Below are 27,489 nucleotides of genomic sequence, written 5' to 3'. Positions count from 1 at the left end.
CAAATTTTAATGAAGACCCATATCAACTGGTAGTATTAAGATTCAGGTTCAAATTCAGGTCTAGGGTGGAGACAGATTCAACATTTCTCACAAACACCAGGTAAGGGTCAGTGAACCCTACACTGTCAGTCCATGGATTTGGATTTGGGATTAGCAAGGCTTTAAACAAAAGACACGTTACGCTTCTTTAAATAAACACTATTATGTAATATATACATACAAAACAAAGTGACACAAATAATTAAAAAAACAAAATTTATTAACAAATATAAACAGTTCAATTGCTGTTTCTCTTATAAATTTCACTTTTACATTACATTGGTATTATACAAAACATTTACAAGTATTATGTACAAAATTCCCACCTGTACGAATCCTCTGGTCCATGTGTGTTATCTCTTATCTACAAGAGAAATCTCAAATGTTAATATTTAAATATTAAGGATTTACATATTACTGTATCACTGTAATTGCAACAACCATAAATGACTCTCAGAGATAGAATAATGCTTGGAAAAAAACTTGCAACAAAGTGCATTTCAGCCAACCTTATCAGTTTTCTTTTCTTAGACAGGTACCCACAGTCCATATGGACTTTTTTTCTCATTTATTTTGGGAGATCCTGTAGAGGTCTCTTCAGTAGCTTTAGCTGATTTCTGAAGCATTGGCTTTGCTACAGAATTCTGGAAGAAAACAAATTCTTAAGTCAGTTATACAAACACATACATTGTATTCAAAAGACTTGCATTTTACAAAACACACTAAATAATTTCATTAAAAATTAAAATGCAAAGCAAAGACCCCATATTCATCACTCAATTCAAATGGTAAAGCCAAGAAAACTACTGGGGAAAATCAGACATTGATACAAAGTATATTACAAAATAATGTTAAAATAGTTCTTAGTTTTTTTAAGCTCTTAGCTGATTTTTAAAATATTCTGATTACAGAGTTTTCTGAGATTTACTTTTTAAATCGTTCAACAAGTGTAAGACGAGTATTTGAAAAGTAAATACTGATATCAAAAACGTGAATACTGGGGCACCTGGGTGGCTCAGTTGGTTAAGCATCCAACTCTTAATTTCAGCTCAGGTCGTGATCTCAGTGTGTGGGACTGAGCCCTGCATTGGGCTCTGCATTGACAATGCAAAGGGCCTGCTTGGGATTCTCTCTCTCTCCGTCTCTGCCCCTCCCTGCCTGCACATAAGTGCACACGCTCTCAAAAAAAATGTGAGTATCAGATACAGAAGCAGCCATTATATTAGCCATTTGTAATGGTACAAAAAATTATGAAAAGCTCTATCGAAAGTGGCTTAGTAGATCCCAAATTATTACCATGTGGACAAAAACAATGAGCCTTCCAACAAAAATAAAAGCCCATATAATTATATTCTAAATCCAATTTTTGAGGGGTCAATGCTTAGATATACTTACATTAGAGCTAAAAGCTATGCTCTTTGGCTGGCAATACTTTTCATTGAGATTTTTAGTTCCATCTTCTGTTAGCTCTTCCGACAGCTTGACATGTAAGAGAAAGTGTTATTTTTAAAAAACCATACCCTTGGTTTATGATACCACATAAAATGCAGCCCAACTGTATATAAATTTAGTTATAGAGACACAAATGGAGCTGGATCTAATCATACAGTTAACAGTAGAAACGACATAGTACTCCAGCTTTCCCCATAACAAAATCAATTAATAATCAGCTTAAGATACTCTTCCCCATAAAGCAGGATTGTATTTCCCCTAGTGCAAATTCAAGTTAACTCTGCAAGTAAAGTCATACCAGAAAATACCTAGTTTCAAAGAACTAAGGCATTTGCCATTGGTTACCTAATCATTTGAAAAAGCAACTCACCTAAGATCTTGTTCACTACTAAACACTTAAGCAAACCCACATCTGGGTCTGAATGATAGGTTCACCTAGAGAACATCTTTCCTGTGTTAAATGATTCTATCAAACTCCTAACTACCTTAAACCTCAAAGGCTATGAGTTTTCTACTTTGGATTTCATATCATTAACTTAAAACCACAGTGCAATTTGCCAAGGCACATCCTGCACATTTCTGGAGAATTATAATAAACTTATCTGCAAGTGAAGCAGGCCTCTTCTTCTGTAATCTCTCAAAACATCTGGAATATATTGCATATATTATGAAAGGGACAGATGCCCCACCATGACAAAGTGTTTACTTTTAAAAAATTGTCTTCAGTATCTTATCAAAACAGTTACCTGTCCCAAATTCTAGCATGCATAATGGATCTACCAACAAAAAACTAAACTTTCAGTCTGTGAACATAAACTTCAAATTAGATTAAACCTCTGATGCTTTTGCCCATGTATCAATTACCAACAGATTTTCTTCATCAATGTCTGGAGACCACATTCATGATTTCTATAAGACAGAAATAAAGCAGATAAACTATACTGTATGTTGAATATAGAATTTGCGGGAACACAGCGCTGCAAATGAAAGAAAGCTACAGATAAAATACTCAGCAAAAGCTGGATAGAAAAATTTGATAGCTGCATAAAAACTGCCAAAAATACCACCTACAACTATGAAAGTAATTACTGCTGTGTCACATGAAAATAAAGTTCACTAATCTCCCATTTTCATGGGGGGTAGAAACCCTCTCTAGAGCTGCTATTATGCTAACAAATTGTATTTAGGCTTTGTGAAGTAAAAAGTAAAAATGGCTCATTAGATCTTTCTAGCAGCAGCTTTCTGAAGATCTTGTTTGGCTAAGCCTAGAATACTTACCTCAGACTTTGCACCATTGTTTGGTACGGCTGTTCTGCGGTTTGTTTCTTTAGGTGCAAGGACAGTTCTGAGACTGGCCGGTAAGTCAAAGTTGACTGTTCCTAAAGCTTTTGCTGCATTGGCTTTTGCTATTTCTAACAGCTCCATGCGATCTACAAAAACAAAACAAGACATTCATTAATCTGTAGTACATTTCCCTGAAGAACTCCAAATCGCAAAATAAAGTTGTGTTTTATTTTAGATGAATAGAAAGAGGTTTCAATCTTTTATTTTAGAGCATAAAACACAGCTCTGAGCACTAAAACAAAATTCTCTACCTCATTTTTTGCTGAGAAAAGCAAAAAAGCCCTAAATAATCTCAACAACTACTAAAGGCCTTTATTTCATGGTTGTTTTTGCTTTCTCTTCAACTGTGTATCCTGAACAAGTTCCTTTGTACATTTTACAGATACCACAATTGTGACAGCTAATGAGTCGATACAGATACATTGCTTAAATCCATTTTCAGACTCCTATCTATAAGTTTTTGTTTCTGTGTCTTTTTCTGTGATCCTATCTAACAGCAAAACAAATCATTTGTTTTAAAATACCGGGACAAAATCCGGTTTTGTTTAAAAAAAAAGTTTTGAACTCTTCTTCCCGCGCAGTAGGTAACAAAAGCTTAAAACGGATAAATTACTGAGTCACCCTTAACATTTAAAAGGCCTCACTAAGGGCCAGCCCCTGGGAAAAAGGATTTCCTCCACCCCGACCCACTGGACCCCACAGCTGACTTCTAATCTCAAGAAGCAAAGAGCGTTCACTTCAAAACGGGGAGCCTGGGGCGGGCTAGGTGGCTCAGGTCCAGATCAGGATCTCGCTGGATCCTGAGTTCGAGCCCCGCGGCGGGCTCTGTGCTGACAGCTCGGAGCCTGGATCCTGCTTCGGATTCGGTGTGTCTGTTTGTCTCTCTCTCTCTCGACCCCTCCACCGCTCACGCTCGGTCCCTCTCAAAAATAAACATTAAAAATTAAAAATAAAATCAAACTGGGTGCCAAATAGAGCGGTTTCAACCACTAACCTGCTAAGCTCACTCTTTCCTCCCAAAGCAACTAGGATTACAGCCACCGAAAGCAATAAAAGTACCGAAAGTCCACAGCCACCGCGGCTCCGGGCGCGAGCGGTCGCCAGCCACGTAGACGCGTGCGAAGGCCAAGTTCCCGGCAGATGACTCACCTTTCTCGCTCAGGCGAAAAGGGGTGGGGCTCCGCGACCTGGACCTGGACCTGGACCAGCCCCTCCGACTGCGGCGATCCTCCGGGTACAAGGTGCGGCCGAAGCCGTAGTAGCGCCGCCCCGGCGCCAGCGCGTAGGCCCGTCGGTAATACGAGCGTCCCCGCGAGCGGGACCGGCTGCGGGAGCGGGGCCGCGACGGCGAGCGGCGGGACCTCCCGGGCGCTCCGTAGCGCCTGTCCCGGTAGCGGCGGCCGCGAGAGCGCGACCGGCTGCGCGAGTAGGATCGCGAGTAGCGCCTGTACTTCCTCTGGTGGCGCCTCCGGGACTGGGACCTGCTCCTCCGCCGGGGCCGGGGCCGACTCCGCGACGACGCCCGGCTCGAGACGCTGGAGCGGGACTGAGAGCTTCGGGAAGAAGATCGGCTCCTGGACGCCGAAGACAGGCGGCTGGACTGCCCCGACCGGGACGTCGAGGGGGACTCGCCCTGCTGCGAGCCGGGCCACATGGCGTTCACGTAGTGGGACGTGACGACCCAAGACTACAAGTTTCCCCGCCCGGAAACTCGGCTCCTGGAAACTGGGGGGGGAGGAGGACGGAAGTGAGTCGCGCGGGCGGCCGGGCCGCAAAGCAAAAAACTCCGATTCCAGGCGGTGGCGACCCCAAAGTCTGGCTTGCCCGCCCCACCAGCGGCCCCCACTCTGCGCCCCCGCGCCCCAGGCATCTGAGACCGACCCCCGCCACCAGGAAACTTACCACCACAGGAAGTCGACGCCTCACCGAAGACGAAAGGAAAGGACCAGCGGAAGCCTTCCTTTCGAAGCTGAACACGAAAAGAGGTTTTTCCAAAGCACGCTCGAAAGCCGGACCCAAGACCTCCACCTCTGACCTCCGGACGCGAACTGAGGTGGGTGTCGGCAGACGCAACAGAAGTACCAGAAGCCTACGCGCTGAGCATGCGCAAAGACGTTGGCGCGGTGGGTGTGGCTCCCCTCTGGCCCAACCGCCGCCCTTCCTCCTCTCTTCCCGCGCCCCGCCCACTAGCGCAAAGTCTTAGACGCGCATGCGTTACCGTGGCCAGGGAGGCGGAACTGCTGCATCCGGGTACTCGGGAGCCTATGCTGCGTGGTGAGGAGGGTTATGTTCTCTTCATTGAAAGCAGTAAGGTGAGGGATCTTCTCGCGGCGGGTCAACTGGCTCGGGCCTCATGCCGGGCCGGTGCAGGCAGGGTCAGGGTCATTGCCTCCACCCCCTGGGAAGTTGTAGACTCGGGCTGAACCTTCCTGGACCCTTCGCGACTCCCTCCTGACCTGTGTCCAGAGGCTGGAGAGGGCGACCGCGTGGGGTTCCGCCAGGCTTCGGGACAGCGCCCTTCAGCGGACGTCGCGTCATCTCTGTCAATGCAGTATTAACTTAGAAAAGGTTGCTCGCGCCCACGTTTTCCCTACTAGAGTTTAAGAAAGATGGAGACAGACAATGGGAGACACCCACAGTTGACCCAAAATCTGAGAAGTCAGAATGACGTCCGAGAAGTCAGTTCCGAGGCTTGGTGTTGGGGATTAAACAACTGTGACATTTATTTCCAGGATTTGTAAATAGGATACATCCAAACATACTTACGGTTAATAAAGCATGACAATTGCCTTAAAATAACTTTTCATTGAATAAACTAATCACATCTGTAAATAGAGTCATTCTATGAGCTTCTTTGCAAGTCAAAAGAGTGGCAGTTTTACAAAAGTTACTTTCTTTGGAGGGAGATACAAATTCACTTTTCCCTTGTTCATCTTCACCCCACATTCCCAAACAGGCAAAGAAATGGAGAGAATAAAAACCTTATTACAGAATCTGCACCCACCCACGCGATCTGCCTTGGCACTGTCCACAGTATCATAAACCTCTCCAAGGCAGCATCACGATGGAAATCATTCTTAAGGAAATGTTTAGAAACATTTTTCTAAATGGCGTCACAAGTAAACTGAGAAGACACTGCCCATCTGCCAGGAACTTTTGCTGAAAGTTGTCATGAAGCTGTGTGAGTGGATGGAAAAATTAAATGAGTTTCAGATTTGACAAGTGTAAAAAGGATGTGTTCGGGGAAATAATGTGAAACCTTACATATAAGATGATGGCCTCTTAAGCTTTTGGTTATTGAAAAGGACAGGGGTGTAGGAGTCTCTGTAAACGATTCAAAATATCAGTCAAATGTGTGCCCAAAATAAGGGGACCAGAAAAATCCTAGATGTTAACAGTAAGAATATTGGAAACACAATGGAAAGCATTACCTTGCCCTTGAGCATAATATTGGTATATTGGTATCTAGAATATGTGTAGTCTACCTGAGTTAAAGTCTGCAAAGAATGTCAGTGTTTCTTTATTTTTCTAAGCAATATAGTCTTTTCTGATCATTTATCCCCTCACTTGATTCAAAATCCAGTTTTGGTTATCAGTAAAGCATCTTGCAGAGACTTTGTAGGCTAATGCAGGCAGAAATGACATCTCTTGACAATAGCACATCTTGCCATCCAAGAATGTGACACTTTAATACATGTATTTAAAAATTTTTAGGTCCTTCACTGTGGTAGGCAGATGAATAGCCCCCAAAGATGTCCACACCCTGATTCCCAGAACTTGTGAATTGGTTACCTCACAAAAGGATTTTTGCAGATGTGATTAAAACTAAGGACCTGGTGATGACGTTATCCTGAATTACATACAGGGCTGGGTGAAGTCAGCCCAATCCAATCACAGGAAAGATTCAAAGCCTGAGGATGCCACACCCTTTTGCTGCATCTGAAATGTTGAGGGCTATCTGCAAGGTCCTGAGAAGCCTCTAGGAGCTAAGGTCGGCTCCTAGCTGACTGTCACCAAGGTAACAGAGGTCTCAGTCCCACAACCTCATGGAATTGAATTCTGCCAACACCTGAATGAGCAGGGTGTTGGAGATTTTCCCCTGGTCTCCAAAAGAAACATAGCCCTGCTGACATCTTGACTTTTGCCCGGTGAGACTTCTCACCTCCAGAACTGTAAGATAATAAACTTGGTTTGATCTAAGCCACTGAGCCTGTGGTTATTTGTTACTGAAGCAGTAGAAAACTAATACTTCCACTGAAATTTTATAGCTTTTTTCATCCACGTCTGGCTCTTGTCTTGCTAGGTGTATTCTGAAATATTTTAATGGTATTGCAGATTGTGAATAGGATCCCTTTTTTACAGGTTCATTTTGTTTCATGTACATAACCCCTAACCAAATTTTTACACCCAATGTGAAAGATTTTTTTTCACTTGATAGGTAAATTCAACTCATTTACACTTATTAGAGTAGCTGCAATATGACCTTATCACTTCAGTAGTGTATCTTATTTATTTTACTTGGCTTTTTTTTTTCTCACTTTTTCCCATTTTATTTTGCCAGCCTGATCAAATTTGTTCTTTTTCCTCCCTCCCACTATTCATTTAGAGGTTCTGCAATGCTTTACCATGCCATTACTGGTTTCCTGGCTACCTTTTTTTTTTTTTTTTAATCTCTACCAAACATTTAAACCTGTTTCCTCCTCCCCTCCTGTCTCCTTCCACGAATATTTATAGAATGTTTATTGTATTAGATGCTATTAGGTTAAGAAAAATTTAGTGGCTCTTTCTCCTACTAAAATTAAATTTTTTTCATTATTTAAAAAAATTTTGTTTTTAATGTGTATTTACTTTTGTGAGAGAGAGATTACCAGCTGGGAGGGGCAGAGAGAGAAGGAGACACAGAATCTGAAGCAGGCTCCAGGCTCTCAGCTGTCAGCACAGACACGACACGGGGCTTGAAGTCACAACGTGAGATCATGACCTGAGCCACAGTCGGACGCTTGACCAAGTGAGCCACCCAGGTGCCCCTTTCATTAATTTTCATGACGGCTAATTTTGTAACAAAAGAGAAAATCCAAAGATATACAAAATAAAAGCTAATAATCCATTCTTTGGAGATATGGAATCCTCCAAAAGAGGTCCCCATTATCTTGCCCATAAATTAGAGGTAACCAATGTTAACAGCAAGCACCCTTGTGGATTTTTAGGAGTCTGGGCTCATTCTAAACAAATTTATTTAAAACTTGCTTCTATAACCAATAGTCTTTAAGATAAATCATATAGGTCTAATTTTTTTCTATTTATCAGCTGTATAATATTCCAGAGTCTGGAAATACCAGAAATTAATATTCTATCCCTTATCGCTTATTCATGGACAGTCATGTGGTATCCAGTTTTTCCACCACTGAAAACTACGCCTTGGAACCAATGTTGGATTCTGAAAACAGCGGTGGTAGCAGAGCTCCTCTGAATGCTCCTACTCCATGCTTTTAAGGTCAACAGAGCTATGTTCAGGATACAGCCTGGAGCAGCTGATTGCAATGAAGACCCCAGCCCTATCCGAGGAGTCACTTCCAAGATACATGACATCGTAGCTCAGGTGTAAACTCAGCTCTCTCCGACCAAGAGGATCAGAGGAGCTTTCAACCAAGGAGGCTCATCTAAAGAGTGAGCTGCAAAGAGGAAAAAGTGCAGAGTGATTGTGACACAGAAGAAGACCTATCCATTGACCTTACATCACAGACGAGTTGACATCAGACATCTCTGTTGCTAGAGCTGCTGTAGAATGGTTGCAAATAGTCACCAGTGCAGCATTCAAGGTAAGTAACATGAAGATCAATAAACTCCAGTCTGATGTGACATTCCTGTCTTCTAGTATGTCCCAAGGAACTCCTGCCATTGGTTCAGCCATCACCCATGTGGGCTCATGCCTCCACTGCCTACAATTACTGAGCCGCGCTATGGCTGAGCTGTTACTCCTACAGCTCCTCCTGATGACATGTCTCAGGTTGGTAGCTCTGGCCTGGAAATATCACACTTATAATGCCATTTAAGAGGCACCCCTCAATATATCCAGCTTATATCTGTTTCCTGCCATGAAGACTTACCACATGAGGATGTTATCTGTGACATCACCACAGAAGCTTCTGCCTCTGTCCCCATGGCAGCCGCCCTAGAGAGGTGTTAGGGATTCTGTACTGTCATTTGGCTTTGAAGAAGCCAGGAAAGCAAGTGAACAGCACACAGATCCAGATGTGTATCTGCCAATATCATTCCCAATAACCCACAAAGGTGCAATTACTGGTGGTGTTATTACACTATAAGGACTGATGGGTGCCCCTGCCTAGCTAACGATGTAACATTTGTGTCCCTGCCTAATGGCCGCCTATATCACTCGTTTGAGAGTTACTCCATTCCACACAACAATATAACTCTTCAGTGCACACCTTGCTCACCAGGGTGCTGCTACTTAATCAGACAAGCTGTCTCAGCCATCCTCCCCTGAATGTCAGAGGAACCATAATTAACCATATGTGGATTATGTTACATGACCTTCACAAGGAATTTGACTTCAATAATGGTACATCATGGGAGGCAAATTAACTGGAGAATGTCAACTGGTCCAGAATGGAAAGAGGCAAAGTACTGCACAAGGCTACACTATCCATGCTGTAAAAGACTTCGGTTGCAAAGGTTACATATCACGCAATCTACTGTATGCCTGCTCCCCCAAGTCCTTTCACAGCCTTTACGTGACCATGCTCGATTTTTGCGACCTTGGCTCAACAACCAATCCCAGCTACTGTCTCAGGAGACTCAGCACTTGTCTGGCCCTGTGTAAAGATGAACTATTCTGTCTTCAACCCAACAACAACTGACCTTTACTTCAAGGTACAATGCAGTGAAGCCATGATGCTTTACCAGTGGAACAGGATCTTTTACAGCGCTTTGCCTTCCAGAGACAAAGGATGACACATATCAAGCAGTCTGGCCAATAAAACACATGTTCTTGGGGTAGTCACCCCAGCCATTGCCCCGGTTTTCAACAACCATTTCATCAAAGCACATTAATGGGTAAGTTTTTACTGGGAGACATCCATCAGGATCTTATGGTAAGGTCTCATGTGCTGGATCCATTGTATTATGCAATTGGACCTAAAGCCGATTTCTCTGGAATATTCCATGCATCTCATGATCAGTGCACCCACTTCAATAGTACTTTTTGGCACATTAGATTACCTTAATTTCCTTTCCTCTGTCCACAAGCCTGGCTTGGGAAATTGACCTCATGGACAGCTTGGCTGGGTAGGATTTTAAACCAAAGTCACATGCCACTTTAAATACTGGCACTTTTACCGTTATACGATAAAATCCCACAAGTGGAATTGCTGACCCTTCAATGTATAGAATTGCTGGGTCATTATATTGTACACCTGAAACGAATATCACACTGTATGTTAATTATACTCGAACAAGCGAAAAGAATGAATTTTGGGGTTAAAGGGTCTATGTGATTTAATATATTGCCATATAATTTCCCAAGAGGTTGTCACAACAACGTAGGAGAGAAAGCCATTCTGACACCCCAGACCAAGTTCATTTTCCCCATTAGAGGTTATCCTATTTTCCTGTGCCTCGTTATTATTAGGATTTATCACAATTGTAATAATTAGTTTTAATTCATTTTGCATCATTTTCCTGCTAGAACATAAATTACATAAGGACAGGCTTGTTTTTATTGAACTCCAGCATTCCAGACAGTGCACTGCATATAGTAGGCACTCAGTGTTTACTGAATATACAAATGAAACAGAATCTCAAGTAAGTCTTGAAGGATATGCAGAGGGAAAGAAAGGGACTATTCTGGAGAAGAACAAAGGTCTTAGCAAAATCTTGGAAATGGAAATGCCCATTTTATTATTTGGGGACAAAGTAAGTGACCTTGGCTAGAGCACAGAGTTTGTGGTGGGGAGTTTTGAGAAGATAAAACTGGAGAGTAAATAGGTAAATAGCTGTACTTAATTGGATTGGAAAGAAGAAATACTTGCAGGATTTGAGGAATAAAAATCAAAAGGCTTTTAGTTACATATGCTCTCCTTAAACAAATACTTAAAACAGTCAGCTATACTACAAAAAGCATAATCCCACATCTTATTATGCACTATAGAATACAACGATAAAATACTGTCTTTAATGAGCACATTTAGCTTCCTTTCTACAATTTCCAGAATCCTCTGTCATGACAAATTAATTTACTAGAGGAATGTTAAACTCTTTATTTTTCCTTGACATTCTGAAAAGCTCTTGATTAAAACTACATGAGGGGCGCCTGCATGGCTCAGTAGGTTAGGTGTCCAACTCTTGATGTCGACTCAGGTCTTGATCTCGGGGTCATGAGTTCGAGCCCTGCATTGGGCTCCACGCTGGGTGTGGAGCCTACTTTAAACACACACACACACACACGCGCGCACACACACACACACACACACACACTACAGGAAACAACAGGGCATAGAGGACACTGACGATAGTAATTTCTATGGCATAGTGGTAATGAAAACCAGTAGGCTCAATAAAAAATGTGGGAAAAGAGGCGTCAAGATAGGTTTAGATAAATTAGACAACTCTTGAAATTGAAACGCAATGTACTTACCAGAACACTCATCCTTTTAGTATATCTACAATGTTGTGCAATCATCACCACTAATTCAAGAACTTTTTTGTCACCCCCAAAAGAAATCCCCTACCCATTGGTAATTGTACCTCATCTCCCTCCTTCCCCAGTCCCCTGCAACCACTAATTTACTTTCTTTTTGTATGGATTTACCTATTATGGACATTTCATATAAAAGGAATCACGTGACGTGGTCTTTTGTGTCTGGCTTCTTTCAGTTTAGCATGTTGTAGCATGTGTCCATACTCCATTCCCTATTATGGCTGACTAATATTCCATTGTAGGGATATACCACATTTGGTGGAAGGTTTTTATTATATTTTTTTCACATTTTGTTTATCCATTCATCAGTTGATGGACATTGGGTTGTTTCTACTTTGGGGCTATTATGAATAAAGCTGCTATGAGCATCCATGTACACATTTTTGTATGAACATATGTCTACAGTTCTCTTGGGTAAATGCCTAGGAGTGGAATTGCTGAGTCACTTGAGAATGCTATGTTTACCTTTTTGTGGGATTGTCAGACTGTTTTCTACAATGGCTGCTCCATTTTACATTCCAACCAGTATTGTATGAGGGTTCCAATTTCTCTACATCCTTACCAACACCTTATATTTTCTCTGTTTTTAATTACAGGGGGTATGAATTTAGAGGAGTTTTACTGTAAAGAGAAAAAAAGAATTGGGGTGGTGGCTAGGGAAGGTGGTTGAATCAAGCTTTTGTTTGTTTGTTTGTTTGTTTGTTTGTTTGTTTTAAGAGGGACCATATTACAGTGTATTCATATACTGATGGAAATAATCTAGTAGAAAGGAGAAAATGGATGATGTGGGAGAGAGACTGGACAGTTGTGGGGACCACATCGTTGAGTAGGAGTGAGGATAGGTCTAGTGAACAAGTGGAGGATCTGGCCTTACATGGGAACACAGACAGTTTATCCAACATAAAAGGTAGTGCTATGGTCTAAATGTTTGTGCTCTCTCCATTCATGTGTTGAAATCTACCCCCCAAAGTGATTGAATTAGGAGGTGGGGCCTTTGGGAGGCTATTAGGTCATGAGAGTAGAGCCCTCATGATTGGGATTAGTGCCCTTCTAACAGAGACCCCAGAGAGATCCCTCACCCCTCCATCAAGTGAGGACACAGTGAGAAGTCAGCAGTCTATAGCCCATAGGTCTTCACCAGAACCTGACCATATGGGCACATGATCTTGGACTTCCAGCCGTCAGAACAATGGGAAGAAAATTTTTGTTATTGTAAGCCACCCAGTCTGTATGACCTAGGACAGGTGGGAAGGCAGAGCATGACTACAGCTGGAGGTAGGATAGCTCGGTGGTGAACACTTGTGGAAATCCCCTTGAGAATATACCCCCGTAGCTGAGATTGAAGAGAGGCAGGAGATACTAGGGTCTGAAGAGAAAGGAGAAGGACCAGCAGTCATCTAGGATGACACTGACTAGACATAATAGGACAGTGAGGCATCATTCAAACCCACTTGAATTTGTGATCATGAGTTTAAAATGAGACCAGTCAGTATTTTCCCCAGCATCTGATCTTCTCTTACCATATTAGAAGTTTTCAGTATTTAAATGAATGAATAGAGTTAATATTGAGTTTATATTACATGCACAAAATACACTTTTTAATTTGCTACTTCTCTGTTAATTGGAACTGGTTCCTGCTAGATTTTATTAAAATTAACGACTTAAGATAATAGCAAAGAGTAGCACACCCTGGTTCAGTTTTTCTGTTCAAGGTAATTAGAATAAGCAAAGATTTTATTTTCGTGCTGTTATTTCTCTTGAGGGTAATGTTGCTGAATAAAAAAAAAAAATAAGAATGTGAAACTGACTAGTTTTGAATCTTTCCATCTACATATTTTTTTCAGAAAAGGAGAAGAGAAGTAAATGGTAGCTTCTTTAAGGATCTGGGATTCTCTAGAAATTCCTAGAATTCTGAATTATGCTTCATCATCCATTTATTTATTCAGTCAAAAGGCATTTCTCAGTATTTCCTCTTTTACCAGTTACAAGAAAAATGAAACTAAATTAACTAATTTTTTTTAATGTTTATTTTTGAGAGGGAAGGAAGGGTAGAGAGAGGGAGACACAGAATTCAAAGCAGGCTCCAGGCTCTGAGCTGTCAGCACAGCTGACAGGGGGTTTGAACCCATGAACCGTGAGATCATTACCTGAGGTGAAGTCGGATGCTTGACCAACTGAGCCACCCAGGCACCCCAAAAATGAAACTAAATTAAATATGATTCCTGCCGTGAAGTACATCACAGGCATCTGGATATTACACTGTTTTTAGAAAAGGCAGATACACTTTTTTTTTTAATTTTTTTTTAACGTTTTATTATTTATTTTTGAGACAGAGAGAGACAGAGCATGAATGGGGGAGGGTCAGAGAGAGGGAGACACAGAATCCGAAACAGGCTCCAGGCTGTCGGCACAGAGCCCGAAGCGGGGCTCGAACTCACGGACCGCGAGATCGTGACCTGAGCCGAAGTCGGCCACTCAACCGACTGAGCCACCCAGGTGCCCCAGGCAGATACACTTTTATTTCAACCAATTCTTTTAGAGAACTCGGTTCTATGTAGCATCACAGAAAATTAGCACTGATAAAGAATGTCATGAAATTTATAAAGTAAAAATTTCAAAGACATCAATAAGTTTACTTCCTTTATATTTTAAATCTTTCTGGGAGGATCTCTACTTGTTTAACTGTCAACAGTGTACTCCTAAAGACTGCTTTGTCACAACCACAATCATGTGCTTCATGGAATCTTAATGAGACTATACTATTACGGTCTTAAGATTTTTATACTTTCCTTTTTGAAGAGACTTTCAAAGAATCAACAGTTTTGTGAACCTAGTAGTGTCTGTGTTTCAGACTTTCATGGAGTCCAAGGGCAGAAGCCCATAATCATTTGGCCGCAGGACACACAGATGGACGGTGTGTGGCAGTGTTTAAATGCTGATGCCACAGTGCCACACTGCAAATGCATCCCACGATATTTTTCTCTTGCTCTGTCACAGTGTGTTTGCCAAACAGGACATGGAAAATGAATAGGCAGTTTTCTTGCACAATTCTTAATAAACGGTCAAAATGAACTCCATTGCTTAAGAAAAGCATAAACACAATTTAGTCCCCGAACATGCCTGTATATAGGTTGTTACTGTGGGGGAACCCTGGTATTAGTATCCAAGTATTATTTTCATTGAAAATTCTGAAAGATCAAGATTCTTTTTTCCAATAATCCTTAAAAAATAAAAATAAAAATGAACACGCTATCAAATTATCAAGGTTTCACTTTTATAACTAATAATTATAGATTTAAAAATTTGTGAATTTATTTTTCTGGGACTTTTAAATTATGAGCATTATTTGAATGAAAGAGAACCAATTTATTGATTTTTTTTTTTTTTTTTGTCTTCACGCCCAGTGCAGAGTCCAATGCGGGGTTGAACTCAGGACCCTGAGATCAAGACCTGAACTGAGATGCTGAGATCAAGAGTCAGATGCTCAACTGACTGAGCCACCCAGTCGCCCCTCTATTGTTTAAAACTGAAATACGGTTTTATTTTATAGATTTTTTTCCTCATAAAGTACATAAAATAATGAATTTGATGCCACTCCCCAAAACATGGGGGGGGGTGTACCTTCCTTATTATCCTTCACATTCTAAAGTGATTAATATCTTCACTCATGGTGATTGATTTCAGACTAGGTAGTGTAAACAACAGAAATTTATTTTCTTCCACAGCTTTGGAGGCTGGAAGTTCAAGTGCAAGGTGCTGGCAGGGCTAGTTTCTGGTGAGGCTCTCTTTCCTAGCTTGCAGATGGTTAGCTTGTCACTGCGTGCTCACGTGGCATTTTCTGTGAGCATGTGTGCCCCGGGTGTCTCTTCCTCTTCTTATAAGGACACCAAGTCCTATTGGATGGGGGCCCCACACATGTGACCTCATTGAACCTTAATGACTCCTTTAAAGGCCTTATCTTCAAATATTCAGGTTCGGGGGGCGCCTGGGTGGCTCAGTCGGTAAAAGCGGCCGACTTCGGCTCAGGTCATGATCTCGCAGTCCGTGAGTTCGAGCCCCGCGTCGGGCTCTGTGCTGACCGCTCAGAGCCTGGAGCCTGTTTCGGATTCTGTGTCTCCCTCTCTCTGACCCTCCCCCGTTCATGCTCTGTCTCTCTCTGTCTCAAAAATAAATAAACGTTAAAAAAAAAATTAAAAAAAAAAAAAAGACAAATATTCAGGTTCGGGCTCCAACATATGAATTGGGAGAGGGGGACACAATTTAGTCCATAACAGATTTGGTAGAAAGATAATTTTAATTTGTGGTTATTGTCTTTGTATATAAACTTTCTCAGTATTTCTCTGCCTTTCAAATATGCTATCATAAAGACTGAGAAAATGTGATTCCTTATTTCCCACATTGCCGTTCCATCCCAGTTTATTATAATAAAGATAGGTCTATTCAGTGCTCAGTGTATTCCAGGAACTGCCCCAGATTCTGGGACATATCCATGAAAGAACCAATGCCCCTGTTCTTAGCTCATAATGTGATCAGACCTTTAGAAATTCAGAAAATTGCTACCTTCAAAGACATCTAGCAGTTCAGGAGTCCCAGATTGTGAACTTTTTAAATTAATTTTTTAATGTTTATTTGGCGGGGGGGGGGGGGGGGGGTACAAAGAGAGAGGGAGACACAGAATCCAAAGCAGGCTCCAGGCTCTGAGCTGTCAGCACAGAGTGTGACATGGGGCTCGTACTTACAAACAGCAAGATCATGACCTTAGCCAAAGCTGGACGCATACCCGACTGAGCCACCCAGGCACCCCTGAGCTACCTTATTTAACAACTCAACTTGCTTGTTTAAAAAAAAAAGTATTTTATTCATTAATTAACTTATTCAGCCAATGTTTATTGAGTGTTAACTTTGAGCCTAAGGTATAGCAATAAACAAATTGGATAAAGTATCTGGTGTGATGAAACTTGTATTTTCACGGAAGAGACAGACAATAAGCAAATAAAGAATATAATGTCAGGTAGTGATAAGTATTTTGAAACAAAGCGAAGGTGAAAAGATGACTTGTGGGGGAGACTGCTCTGCAAGATAGGGTGTGAGGACTGCCTCTCTCAACAGGAAACATCTGAGCAGAGACTTGAAAGGAGTGAAGGAGCTCACTGTGCGTGGGGGATGAACGTTCCCAGTAGAGAGGCCAAGTGCAAAGACTCTAGGGCAGGAGCAGGGGGTATTTCAGGGTCTGCAGCCAGTGCAACTGAGCCAGGGGGTAAAGTAATTAAGTAATGGTACTGCTGAGGTGGCCAGGAGCTAGCGCATGAATGCTCTTGTAGGATTTTATTCTCCAAGACGAGAAGCCATTGAAGCATTGGAGAACAGAAGTCATAGAATCTGACTTATATTTTAAAGCCTCTCTGGCTGCTCTATGGAGAAAAGAGGGGGGAGTGGAGGCCTAAGATAAAGCAGGGAGACCACTGAGTGGTTAGAGTGAGAAATGATGGTGGCTTGCACTAAAATGATAGCATGGAGGTGGTATGCGTGTGTGTATGCGCATTTAAGGTAATCACAGCAGGTGTTACTATAACTGGTAATTTTTTTTAACGTTTATTTTTTGAGAGACAGAGCATGAGCGGGGGAGGGGCAGAGAGAAAGGGAGTCACAAATTCCAAAGCAGGCTCCAGGCTCTGAAGTGTCAGCACAGAGCCTGACGCGGGGCTCGAACTCACAGACTGCGAGATCATGACCTGAGGCCAAGTTGGACGCTTAGCCAACTGAGCCACCCAGGCACTGCCTGATTGGTATTTTTTAATCACAAAATGTTACACATAAGAAATCATCAACACCTGCAATATTCATGACCGGTACTCCTCAAACCTGTCCCTCAAAAACAAGGGAAGTCTGAGAAGCTGTCACAGCTACTACATATTAACCTCATTCGTAGGGCATTTTCAACTACAGTAACTCTGTGAAGAGCACTTTAGCTTCCTCTTCAAGGAAGGAACCCCAACAAGAGGTAGTGCTACTCAAAGTCAATCTGTTAAAGGCTTAGAGACACAGAGATTGAAGAAAACTGAGCTATCGTAGTCATCCTCCGAGGGAGCAGTCTCCAAGTTTTTCGTGATTCGCTTTCGGACAGGCTAAAGTTACCAGGAGAACTGGGGCTAACCCACATGTACTTCCATTTCAATTCTCATTCCATTCTCCATATGGATTGAACTTTAAAACATTGTAAACTCGGACTTCAGTAAGTTATTGAGAATTTTCCAGACAGCATCGTTGTAGAAGTTGGCTTTGGTATCTCACGGGCATGGGTGATAACCCATAGTATAAGTTTAACTGCAAAGTTGGAGACTTAAACTTTAGCAAGTTATTAGACGTTTCTGGATAGAGGTGCAGGGTTTTGTGGGTTCTGCTGTCCCGTAGGCGCTGGTGCTAACTGGCAGTATTTGGCTAAGTCTTTGTGCACGCGGTTTTCTTCGGGAGTTCTCTGTTGCCTACAAAATAATGTAACATCTAAGATTTGCTTCAAAAGAATCCAGTGAGGAGGGTTGGATACGTGTATAGATGAAACAAGATTGGCCAAGCGTTGATAGTTGTTGAAGCTACATGATGAGCAGATGAGGGTCTATTATCCTGCAATATGCACTTCTGTGTATGTCTGGAGTTTTCCGTTATCGAAAGTTTAAAAAATATATAATTATTATTTACATTATAAAAGACAAGCCTGGTGAGTAATAGGATCTAGCTAGCAATAAAGTAAATGAAGGGAAGGGCAGGTGGTACAGCTGGTAGATTGTTCTTTTTTCTACACCGTCTCCTTGTGGGTCAGCATATGCGGACACAGCTCAACTACACGACACTACCCCTGGAAGCTTCAACATCACAACCTCACTTCTGGCTCTAAGGTCTTATACACATCTCCATCCCCAACTATGAGGTTTCTTCATAGGCAAGAACTGGTTTGCAGGGACTAAGGCAATAAGAAGCCTCTGACTTATTCAGTCTTTTATAAGGGTGAGACTTTTATGGCCTCGGGTTTTCAGGGGTACTGTGGAAGCGGTTTAGAAGGATCAGTCTGAATTTTAATGGGTTTGACACTTCTGATTTTGTCCCCCACATCTGTGAAAAAGGCCCACAGAGTATCAGGGGTTTCAGAGAGATCTCTAGCATCTACACTTCCATCGAATTTAATAGTCTCCTCAGGACAATCAATTTGGACTTGGAGAACACATCATGCTTCAGTGTCTGATGAGTCTGGAAACTCTATCTCTCCTGAGGAAAATTTTATGTGGCCTCCTAATATAGAAAGCAGGTCTCTACCTAGGACATTCACAAGGGCAGTATCACATAATAGAAAGGTATGACTCAGAGAGAGGGCCAAGGGTAACAGCTATGGGTTCCAGTAAGGGAATTCTTCGAACTTGACTAGAAACTCCCACCACAAAGATATTTTTATTACTCCAAGGTGGTTCTTCATGCATAATGGTAGGGTTTAAAGGAAATAGAGTTGCTCCGGTATCTATCAACAAGGTAGAAATTTCTCCATTTAAGTTTAGGTTAATTTTCCCTGATGATTTAAGGCATTATTGAAGTAGCTTACTAGGCAACTTCTCAGAGCTCTGTCAGTGTTGACAGTTATCACCAGAATCTGGGAGCTGAGGGCACTCTCTTACAGGGCAACTGGATTGTTTCACAGGCGCTCTATTTAAAAGCGGGCAATTCTTTTTCCAATGTCTCTTTTGATTACAGTATTGACAGGAATCTCTGTCAACTTGAGGCAAGATCCCTTGAAGTTAGGTCAGGGTCCTCATAATTGTTGCAGCTGTAGGACCATGACTTTATTTGTTTGACAACCTTTTTTCTGTTCTATTATTCTATCAAAATATTCCACAAGAGGTTGAAGCTCTGGGAGAGGAGTGATGTCCCATTCGAAATCACGTTCCTTTAGCAAATCATTGAGGTCTGCGTGAAGCCCATTAACAAAATGGGCACACAGGCCAAAACTAGCCCCAGAGTCTTTTGTGGCCAGGGTGTTGTCTAAATACTAACTCTAACTAAATTCAGAAGTCTGCCACTGGCTCATCCTTTTTCTGTTTACAGGGTTGTATACGGCCCAGTATGTTCTCACAGGAAAAACTTTGAGAACTGCTTCTTGAAGCAGTTGACTCGTTTTTTTCCTCTTTTTATTTATCTCTGGAAGCATGTTTGGTGGGATCCTCAAACTCTTAGGTAGGGACTTTCCAATATAGTTCTTGAAGCCATTTTTAAGCATCTTTTGGACTCACTGTCATGCTAATGAACTAGTAAAAATCAGGTAGTCTAGGATCACAGGTACCAAGAAAATGTTTCAATTCTTCTGTCTTTTTAGTTTGGTCCTTTTTAGATTCTGGGAAATTATTTACAATGGCTCAAAGTTTGGTTTGAGAACACAGTTTAACTTCTGCTGAGGCTAAAGATCCCTGGTTCGTTAGAAGGTCTTATCTTAAGATGTCTGATATTTAAGGGGCTTGGAGGGAAAGGGTAAAAGATCAAAGTGGTTAGTGGGTTCAGAATAATCAGGTAAAGGAGGATGAAGAGGAGCAGAGGGATTAGCTGGAGGTTGCTCAAGTCTCTCATGTCTGAAGTTTGCCCTTAAGGTTTTCATTGGCTTGTTGTAATGATTCCTCTAGAGTTTATATTTTTAAATTTAATTCTATTCTATTCTATTCTTTTTTATTATTTAAACATTTTTTAGTGTTTATTTATTTTTGAAAGACACAGAGAGACAGAGCACGCTCAGGGGAGGGGCAGAGAGAGAGAGGTAGACACAGAATCTGAAGCAGGCTCTAGGCTCCGAGCTCTCAGCACAGAGCCCAGTGTGGGGCTCAGATTCACAAACTGTGAGATCATGACCTGAGCCAAAGTCAGACAATCAACCAACTGAGCTACCCAGGCACCCCTCTATTCTTTTTTAAGTAAGCTCTATGCCCAACATGGGGTTTGAGTGCACAACTCCAAGATCAAGAGTCATATGCTCTATGCACTAAGTAAGCCAGGCCCCCCTAGGGAGTCTATTTTAGAGTCATTTTGTCTTTTGGAGGCCTCCATACCAAACAAGGAATACATTCTATTGTTGTTGCAAGGTTCAGGATCATCTCTTTCAGGAGTATCCCTACTAAGTATCCCTATCCTTAAGATAGGTAGACTATCTTATTTAACTTAAAGGTCCCCCAAAGTGGCCACTGTAACTCCAAGTTATCCTATATAGAACGCACCCATTTTTCCAAAAGGGACAAGATCCTGGTTATTAAGTGAGTATACATATAGGAAGTAGGAGTTTTTGAAAGAAGTAGGGAAAGGGTTTTAGACCAATTGGAACGAATCTTTGCCATAGAGTCTCTAAAATGACTGTATCTATAGGGATCTCAAGAATTTTACTCTTATCTAGAAACTCAAAGAATCATGGGTTTTCCCCCCTTAAGACAGAAGGGTAACCAAGAAACTGGAACAAAACATAGGTATGCACAATAAAGTCAGAGAGCTGAAAACACAAAGAGAATGGAGCTCTGATCCAGGAGAGACTTACCTGGAACTCCGTGGTTGTTGAGAAAGCAGTGAGAACAATGGGCTCGGTAGGTACTGGCACCCGGTTACTTACCACCCTTGGGGCTCTTCAGGGGACTAGTTCAGATCCCACTTCTGACACCAGAAACTGTCAAAAATACAATCAAATTAAAATGTTGAGTTTATCATACATACAAGGAAAAAGTTCACAAAGTGGGAGACTTCAAACAAAAAATGGCAAGAACTTCAAAGGTATGTTATTACATGATGCTATAATATGAGACTGGGGAAGTTGTTTAACTTTGCAATGATGGGTTATTACAATGGGGGTTTCCTGACAGCAGGGGATTGGTTAAGAGTGATTATCTTACACCATTTTAAAGAACAATTTAAGTTTTGTTTATGATTATCAGAGGCATTTACAAGACATAGCCTAAATTAAAATTCACAAGCCTAGTATCCATTTTATTTCAACAGACCGATTTAGCTACAAGGCCCTTCCTTATCTCCTCAACCAAAAGTAATTATTTGGTGGTTCTCTTTAGCAAAAGATAATTGGTACTGAGGGGTTAAAATCCCAAAGAGAATCCACTTAAAACAAGGACCAAAATTCCATAATTAATAAAGATAAAAGGACTTATTTAGGGATAGCCAATGTTGGACCAAACTAAAACAAACCAACACACACACACACACACACACACACACACACACCATAATAGAAAATAATTATACACAAGTATTATAACTTTAACATAAAAATATGAAAGACTTGAAAATACATATTCCATTCTTTATCTTTCAGTTACATAAATGCTATTATTTAAATAGGAATAGTTAACAGAGACAATTAATAATAGGACTAATTAAACAAATAACATATGAAAAACATATAACAATATTTTTATTGTCTCCTCTAATACAATAGTTAATTAAATTTTTAAAAACAATTTGAATATTTAAATTTTGAAGGTTATATTGATCTTTATTCTTTTTTTAAACATTTTTTTAAGTTTATTTATTTATTTTTAGAGAGAGAGAATCCCAAGCAGGCTTCACACTGTCAGTGTGGAGCCCTATACAGGGTTTGAACTCATGAACCTTCAGATCATGACCTGAGCCAAAATCAAGAGTTGGGATACTTAACTAACAAAGCCACCCAGATGCCCCTAATCTTTATTCTTAAGATGCAAAAATATGTGACTTTTTAAAAGGAGAAACTAAATACAATAGGATTAACTAAACAGACATTGCTATTCTTTTCATTTTTTAATGTTTGTTTATTTATTTTGAGAGAGAGAGAGAGAGAGAGAGAGAGAGAGCGAGCAAGCATGAGCAGGGAAGGGAAAGAGAGAGAGGTCAAGAGAAAGAATCCTACGCAGGCTCCACGCTGTTTGTGCAGAGCTCAATGTGGGGCTTGATCTCACGAATAATGAGATCATGACCTGGGGTGAAATCGAGAGTCAGACGCTTAACCAATTGAGCCACCTGGGTGCACCAGACGTTACTATTTTTTTTTTTTTTTTTTAATTTTTTTTTTCAACGTTTTTTATTTATTTTTGGGACAGAGAGAGACAGAGCATGAACGGGGGAGGGGCAGAGAGAGAGGGAGACACAGAATCGGAAACAGGCCCCAGGCTCCGAGCCATCAGCCCAGAGCCCGACGCGGGGCTCGAACTCACGGACCGCGAGATCGTGACCTGGCTGAAGTCGGACGCTTAACCGACTGCGCCACCCAGGCGCCCCAAGACGTTACTATTTTTATTAAAAAATAAAATATGCAATGGCATATTTCTTTTTATCTCGTAATTCAGGATATTTTTATTCGTTCAGTTTCCTTTTCCAATAATACTTCTTAAACTGCCTGCAGCCTTTAGAACGTCCTCCTTTTCTTTTATGTAGTGGTAAAACTGAATACAATGAAATGTAAAATCATCTTGACTTGCAACTGTGCTCTTATCAAACCCACATTACACTGATTCCTGGTGTCAGTCCAATGTGATTGCATCAACTGAAACAGCTTCTCAACAAACATATTTGAGCATGGTACACTTAGGATCTTACTTACTAGCAACAGCAGGTTTTTAGGCTTGTAGGAGTTTGTTTCCAGCTCTCCCAAAATGTCCATCCATATTTATCTATAGGCTTCTTTTGGTAGACCAGCTATTCGTCAATCAGGTTCTTTGCATCCATAAATTCATCATAGAGGTTATCCATGTCTAAAATGTCTGTCATTTTTAAAAAATGTTAATTTATTCATTTTTGAGAGAGAGAGAGAGAGCAGGGGAGGGACAGAGAGAGAGAGAGAGAGAGAGAGAGAGTGAGAGCCCAATGTGGGGCTCCATCCCATGAACCGGTTTGTTTTCAAAGACCACCAAGCAGTTGTGGAGTAACAGCATATAAATTTCTGTTGTATTGTAATCCGTTTCTCCATTTTCATCTTCAGTGTGTTTCCCAACTAGAGAAGGGCATTCGTCTTTCCCACACTTTGAAAATAGGATTTTATGGTAGGCCAACATTTTAACATCTTTTCTAAGCCTGGCAACAATGACAACCATCTCGTAGGCATATGTCTAAGGAGTCTATCTCTTTCCATTTCTACAAAGTCAGAAGTCTCATTAACTGCTCCTCTGAAACTGAAGCGTCACCAAAAACTTTCATTACGTAAGAGTCAATGTCACAAGAAAGTAAATCACATCCCTGTTTAGCAGTCTGTGTACAAGGTGTGCAGGACATTTAACAGGTAAGAGGTTTCCATTTTTTAGACTGAATGGAAGTTGCTGACATTTACATCCGTACTATCTGCTGAATATGCAAATAAGTGAGCCACGTCTAGATTGTATTTGGACAGGATTATCAATGCTCTTTTGTTTAATGTTTCCTGAGGTGTCATTAAAATCTTCACAGAAACCAAGCAGCCTATTTGAAACCCCACTTTTGAAATCAAAGGACCAAAGAGGTAGGGGGAACTCTTTTTTATTGCCATGATACAACACATCACTTGACATACTGCAGAAGGCACGATTATTGGTGAGATCTGACAGAATGGGCTCCATGCTGGAAGGGACCAATGCATCCATAATCAAAAGTTCCCCTTTTGTTCGTCCACAGGACACTTTAGTTGCAACCTCTGAATCCGGAAATGTAACTTCACTCAGCTTCATAGAGCAATCAAGGAAGCAATAACGTAACACATGTTCATTTGGGGGGTATGCCCACGCTAATTCAGCGACTGCTATCTTCCATCGAGCACTGGTGTCTTTTTAGGAGAGGAAGACGCTTGTAATTGATTCAAAAGTACTGCTTGTCTCATCCCACACTTGTGGTACTCAGTCTCCGTATGTTTTTTCACACCCCCCTTCCACCATACCCAACCCCCAATTCTTTTCTGCAAGTTGTGCAGTACGCTCTGTTTGGATCATTTATCCAAAGCCAGTTGCCTGTGTCCTTCCGCCTGTCATTAAAACGACACAGACGTTTAGTCTTCTTTTTCGGTATTGGTCGGCTCCTGCTGGCATTGGTATCGTACTCTTGCATTTTCATCATCGCAACTCTTAGAAAACATGGTCACAATATTCACAAAGTTAAAAATTAAACTAGCATTAACTCCAGCCAAAGCGCAACGGTTACGTGGACTATGAAGGCGCATGATTAGAATTTAAGTTGCTCTGAGAAAATGCCACAATAGATACATTATGGTCAACCACAAATCATGGCTGCCAGTGTCAGTGGTCAACATAAGGCAGATAATCACCCTATTCATTTGTCACTAAAAATGATGTTGTCTTCCTTTTTGAGGGGAGGGAACATAATATGGGTTTTGTATCTCTTCCTATCCCCCAATCTCTGGCACTCATTGCTGAAAACCTGGGCTTGTTACATCCAGGAAGGGTTTCTTGGAACGTGGGATTTTCAAGGACAGTCCCAATCTGGTATGGTTGGTCACCAAATATAAAGTTGATTACTCTCCCATTTTCATGAGTGAGGGCGTGTCTAGTATTTTCAGATCTGCTATTTTGACATTAGCAAATTATATTTAGCTAGAGTTTCTGGAAGTGTAGTCTAAGGCAAATCAAATAAAAATGGTTAACCAGATCTTTCAGGCAATAGTTTTTTGGAAAGTTTTGTTTAGGTTAATCTGGTTTGTCTTGAACTTTGCATTATTTGTTACAGCTGCTCCTAAGTTTCTTTCTTTACAGGACCAGTTCTGAGACTGGTTGGCAAGGCCATGTTGGCCATTCCCCAACATCCAGCTGCACTGGCTTTTCCTATTTCTAATAGCTCCATTGTACCTACAAAGGACAAAAACAAGCACTCATTCTACAACGTATCCAAAAAAGGCTAAGAATGACAAATTAAGCATGTGTTTTATTATAAAAGCCATATAAAGATGCTTACTTATGTTTATAAAATATTTGACAATCATGTTAACCCCAGTAAATGTAAAAAAGGGTGGAGAGAGAAAACATCGAGAAAGGAAAAGTTGATTAAAAACCTCCTATGGGGGTGCCAAGGTGGCTCAGTTGATTAAGCTTCCGACTTCGGCCCAGGTTGTGATCTTGAGGTCTGTGAGTTCCAGCCCCACATGGGTCTCTGCACTGACAGCTCAGAGCCTGGAGCCTGCTTCAGATTCTGCCTCTCCCTTTCCCTCTGCCCCTCGCCTGCTCATGCTCTGTCTCTCTCTCTCAAAAATAAATAAACATTACCAAAAAAGTTTCTATTAAGAACTGCCTGCAGTAGAATCCTCCACTCGGAGCCATTTAACAGTCACAATTAATCTTTAGTCCTAAGGGGTAAGAGCAACGTCCTTTAAAAATACGCTATGGATTGTATTGTAGTTTTGCCTACTAATCAGCTAATGCCCCCACCCCCACCCCCCGCAAAGCACAAAGCTACATTGTATGCATCAAAGGAAATCAAAGAAATTAAAGGACACAACAACCTTGGTTCCCAGCTTCCTCATACACTGTAGCCCCACATGTAAAAAAGGTGAACTTTGCGCCCCTCTTGACGACAAATGACCCGCGCAACCTTTAACTTAAGCAAAACGGGGTTCTGCTCCGCGACCTCTTGCTGGATTTCTTCCTCCAACCACTGCGTTCTTTCGGGTACACCCTGGGCTATCGTATTACACCCTAAGCCATAGTACTGTTGCCCCCGAGTGATCCCGTACTAATACAACCCTCCCGCAGGACCGGACCTGCTGCGAGAACTCCACCCGCTCAGCGAGTAAGACCACGAGTGGCGCCCGTGCTTTTTCTGGTGGCGCCTTCTGGACCTGGACCTGCTCCTCCTCTGGGGCGGCTCCGACTCCGGGAGAACCTCTGGCTAGAGCCGATGGAGCAAGACCAAGAGCTTCTTGGGAGAAGAGCAGGCGAGCCAGGCCACAAGTGGTTCTTGTAATCAAGACTTCATTGCTTCCTGCTTTTGAAAAGGGTCACTTCCCCCAAACCGGTATTAACAGCGGCTCTAACCTAGATGACTCCCCTCCCCCCAACGGGATATTTGGCAGTCTTGAGACATTTTTGGCTGTCACAACAGCAGGAATAACCCCGGCATCCTGTGGGCAGAGGTCAGGGATGCAGATAAACACCCTACAGTACACAGGACAAGCCCCCATATACAAAATTATCAGGCCCCAAATGTCAGCAGTGGCTTGGCTGAGAAACCCGGCCTTAAAGCAAAGGGTGGGGGCGGGGAGGGGGGGTGGAGGCCAAGCCCCAGAAGAGGGTCAGCACGCGGATTTGGACTGCACAGTACACCACGCCCTCACCTGGGTAGTCCCTGCCTCCTGGGACTGACCCCGCCCCTTCTGGAGGCGGAGCTACAATGAGGGCCGGGTCAGGCACTGAGAAAATAAGACTCCAAAACCTAGAACTCGGGCATTCCTGGGTAGATCACTGGGTTGAGCCTCTTCTTGATTTCGTCTCAGGTCTTGATTCTTGGGTTGTGGGTTCAAGTCCCCCATCCGGCTCAGTGCTGAGCATGACACCTGCTTGGGATTCTCTCTCTCTCTCTGTTTGCCCCTTCCCCCACTCTCTCTCTAAAATAACCAAATAAAAAGAAAGAAACAAACACCCTCAACAACTTAAAGCTGGGGCGGGGGCTGCAAACCCAGAGCCACTCTTTGCCCCACGCGGACCGGCACTTTTTCCCGCCACCGCAGGCCTGAGATAACTGCAGGGCCCTCCGCAGCCCTCGAAAATTTACCACCTCACACAGGACAGATACAGGGCCCAACAGACGCCTCCCTTTTCGGAAAGCTGAAGACCAAGGGCGACTTTGCACACCTCTGCCGGGAAGGCGTACTCAGGCTAGCCCGCCCACCTTCGAAACGCCACGAGCGCCCGGAGCACCAGCCCCCTTTGGCGCGGGGCACTCGTTCCCGCCGGCCCTGCGTCTGCCCT

At 42.2% G+C, this 27,489-nt stretch overlaps 1 protein-coding gene and 2 long non-coding RNA genes across 4 annotated transcripts; 1 reads left to right on the top strand and 2 right to left on the bottom strand.

The window, feature by feature from the left end:
• Positions 1-242: 242 nt before the first annotated feature.
• On the bottom strand, positions 243-4,894 carry RSRP1 (arginine and serine rich protein 1). The gene is made up of 5 exons (XM_058718584.1): positions 4,738-4,894; positions 3,985-4,560; positions 2,770-2,921; positions 1,435-1,518; positions 243-683 (listed from the first exon to the last, which is right to left on the bottom strand). The coding sequence occupies exons 2-5, from the start codon at positions 4,487-4,489 to the stop codon at positions 567-569; spliced, it is 858 nt and encodes a 285-aa protein (XP_058574567.1). The 5' UTR covers positions 4,490-4,560; positions 4,738-4,894; the 3' UTR covers positions 243-566.
• Positions 4,895-5,032: 138 nt separating this feature from the next.
• LOC131505259 (uncharacterized) lies at positions 5,033-16,182 on the top strand. Of its 2 annotated transcripts, XR_009258337.1 has the most exons (5): positions 5,061-5,147; positions 5,433-7,843; positions 8,214-9,909; positions 14,956-15,523; positions 15,771-16,182. It is a non-coding gene; the product is annotated as an uncharacterized LOC131505259 (long non-coding RNA). The 2 variants fall into 2 exon arrangements; XR_009258336.1 differs by lacking the exon at positions 5,433-7,843 and having other exon boundaries at positions 5,033-5,147.
• Positions 16,183-16,476: 294 nt separating this feature from the next.
• On the bottom strand, positions 16,477-27,486 carry LOC131505260 (uncharacterized). The gene is made up of 3 exons (XR_009258338.1): positions 27,373-27,486; positions 21,105-21,230; positions 16,477-18,033 (listed from the first exon to the last, which is right to left on the bottom strand). It is a non-coding gene; the product is annotated as an uncharacterized LOC131505260 (long non-coding RNA).
• Between the last annotated feature and the right edge of the window lie 3 nt (positions 27,487-27,489).

This window comes from Neofelis nebulosa, chromosome 2, assembly GCF_028018385.1.
Source record: "Neofelis nebulosa isolate mNeoNeb1 chromosome 2, mNeoNeb1.pri, whole genome shotgun sequence".
In the NCBI taxonomy this organism is placed as follows: Eukaryota; Metazoa; Chordata; class Mammalia; order Carnivora; family Felidae; genus Neofelis; species Neofelis nebulosa.
The sequence above is the reverse complement of the archived record's forward strand: the minus strand, read 5'-3'. Positions and strand labels throughout refer to the sequence as shown.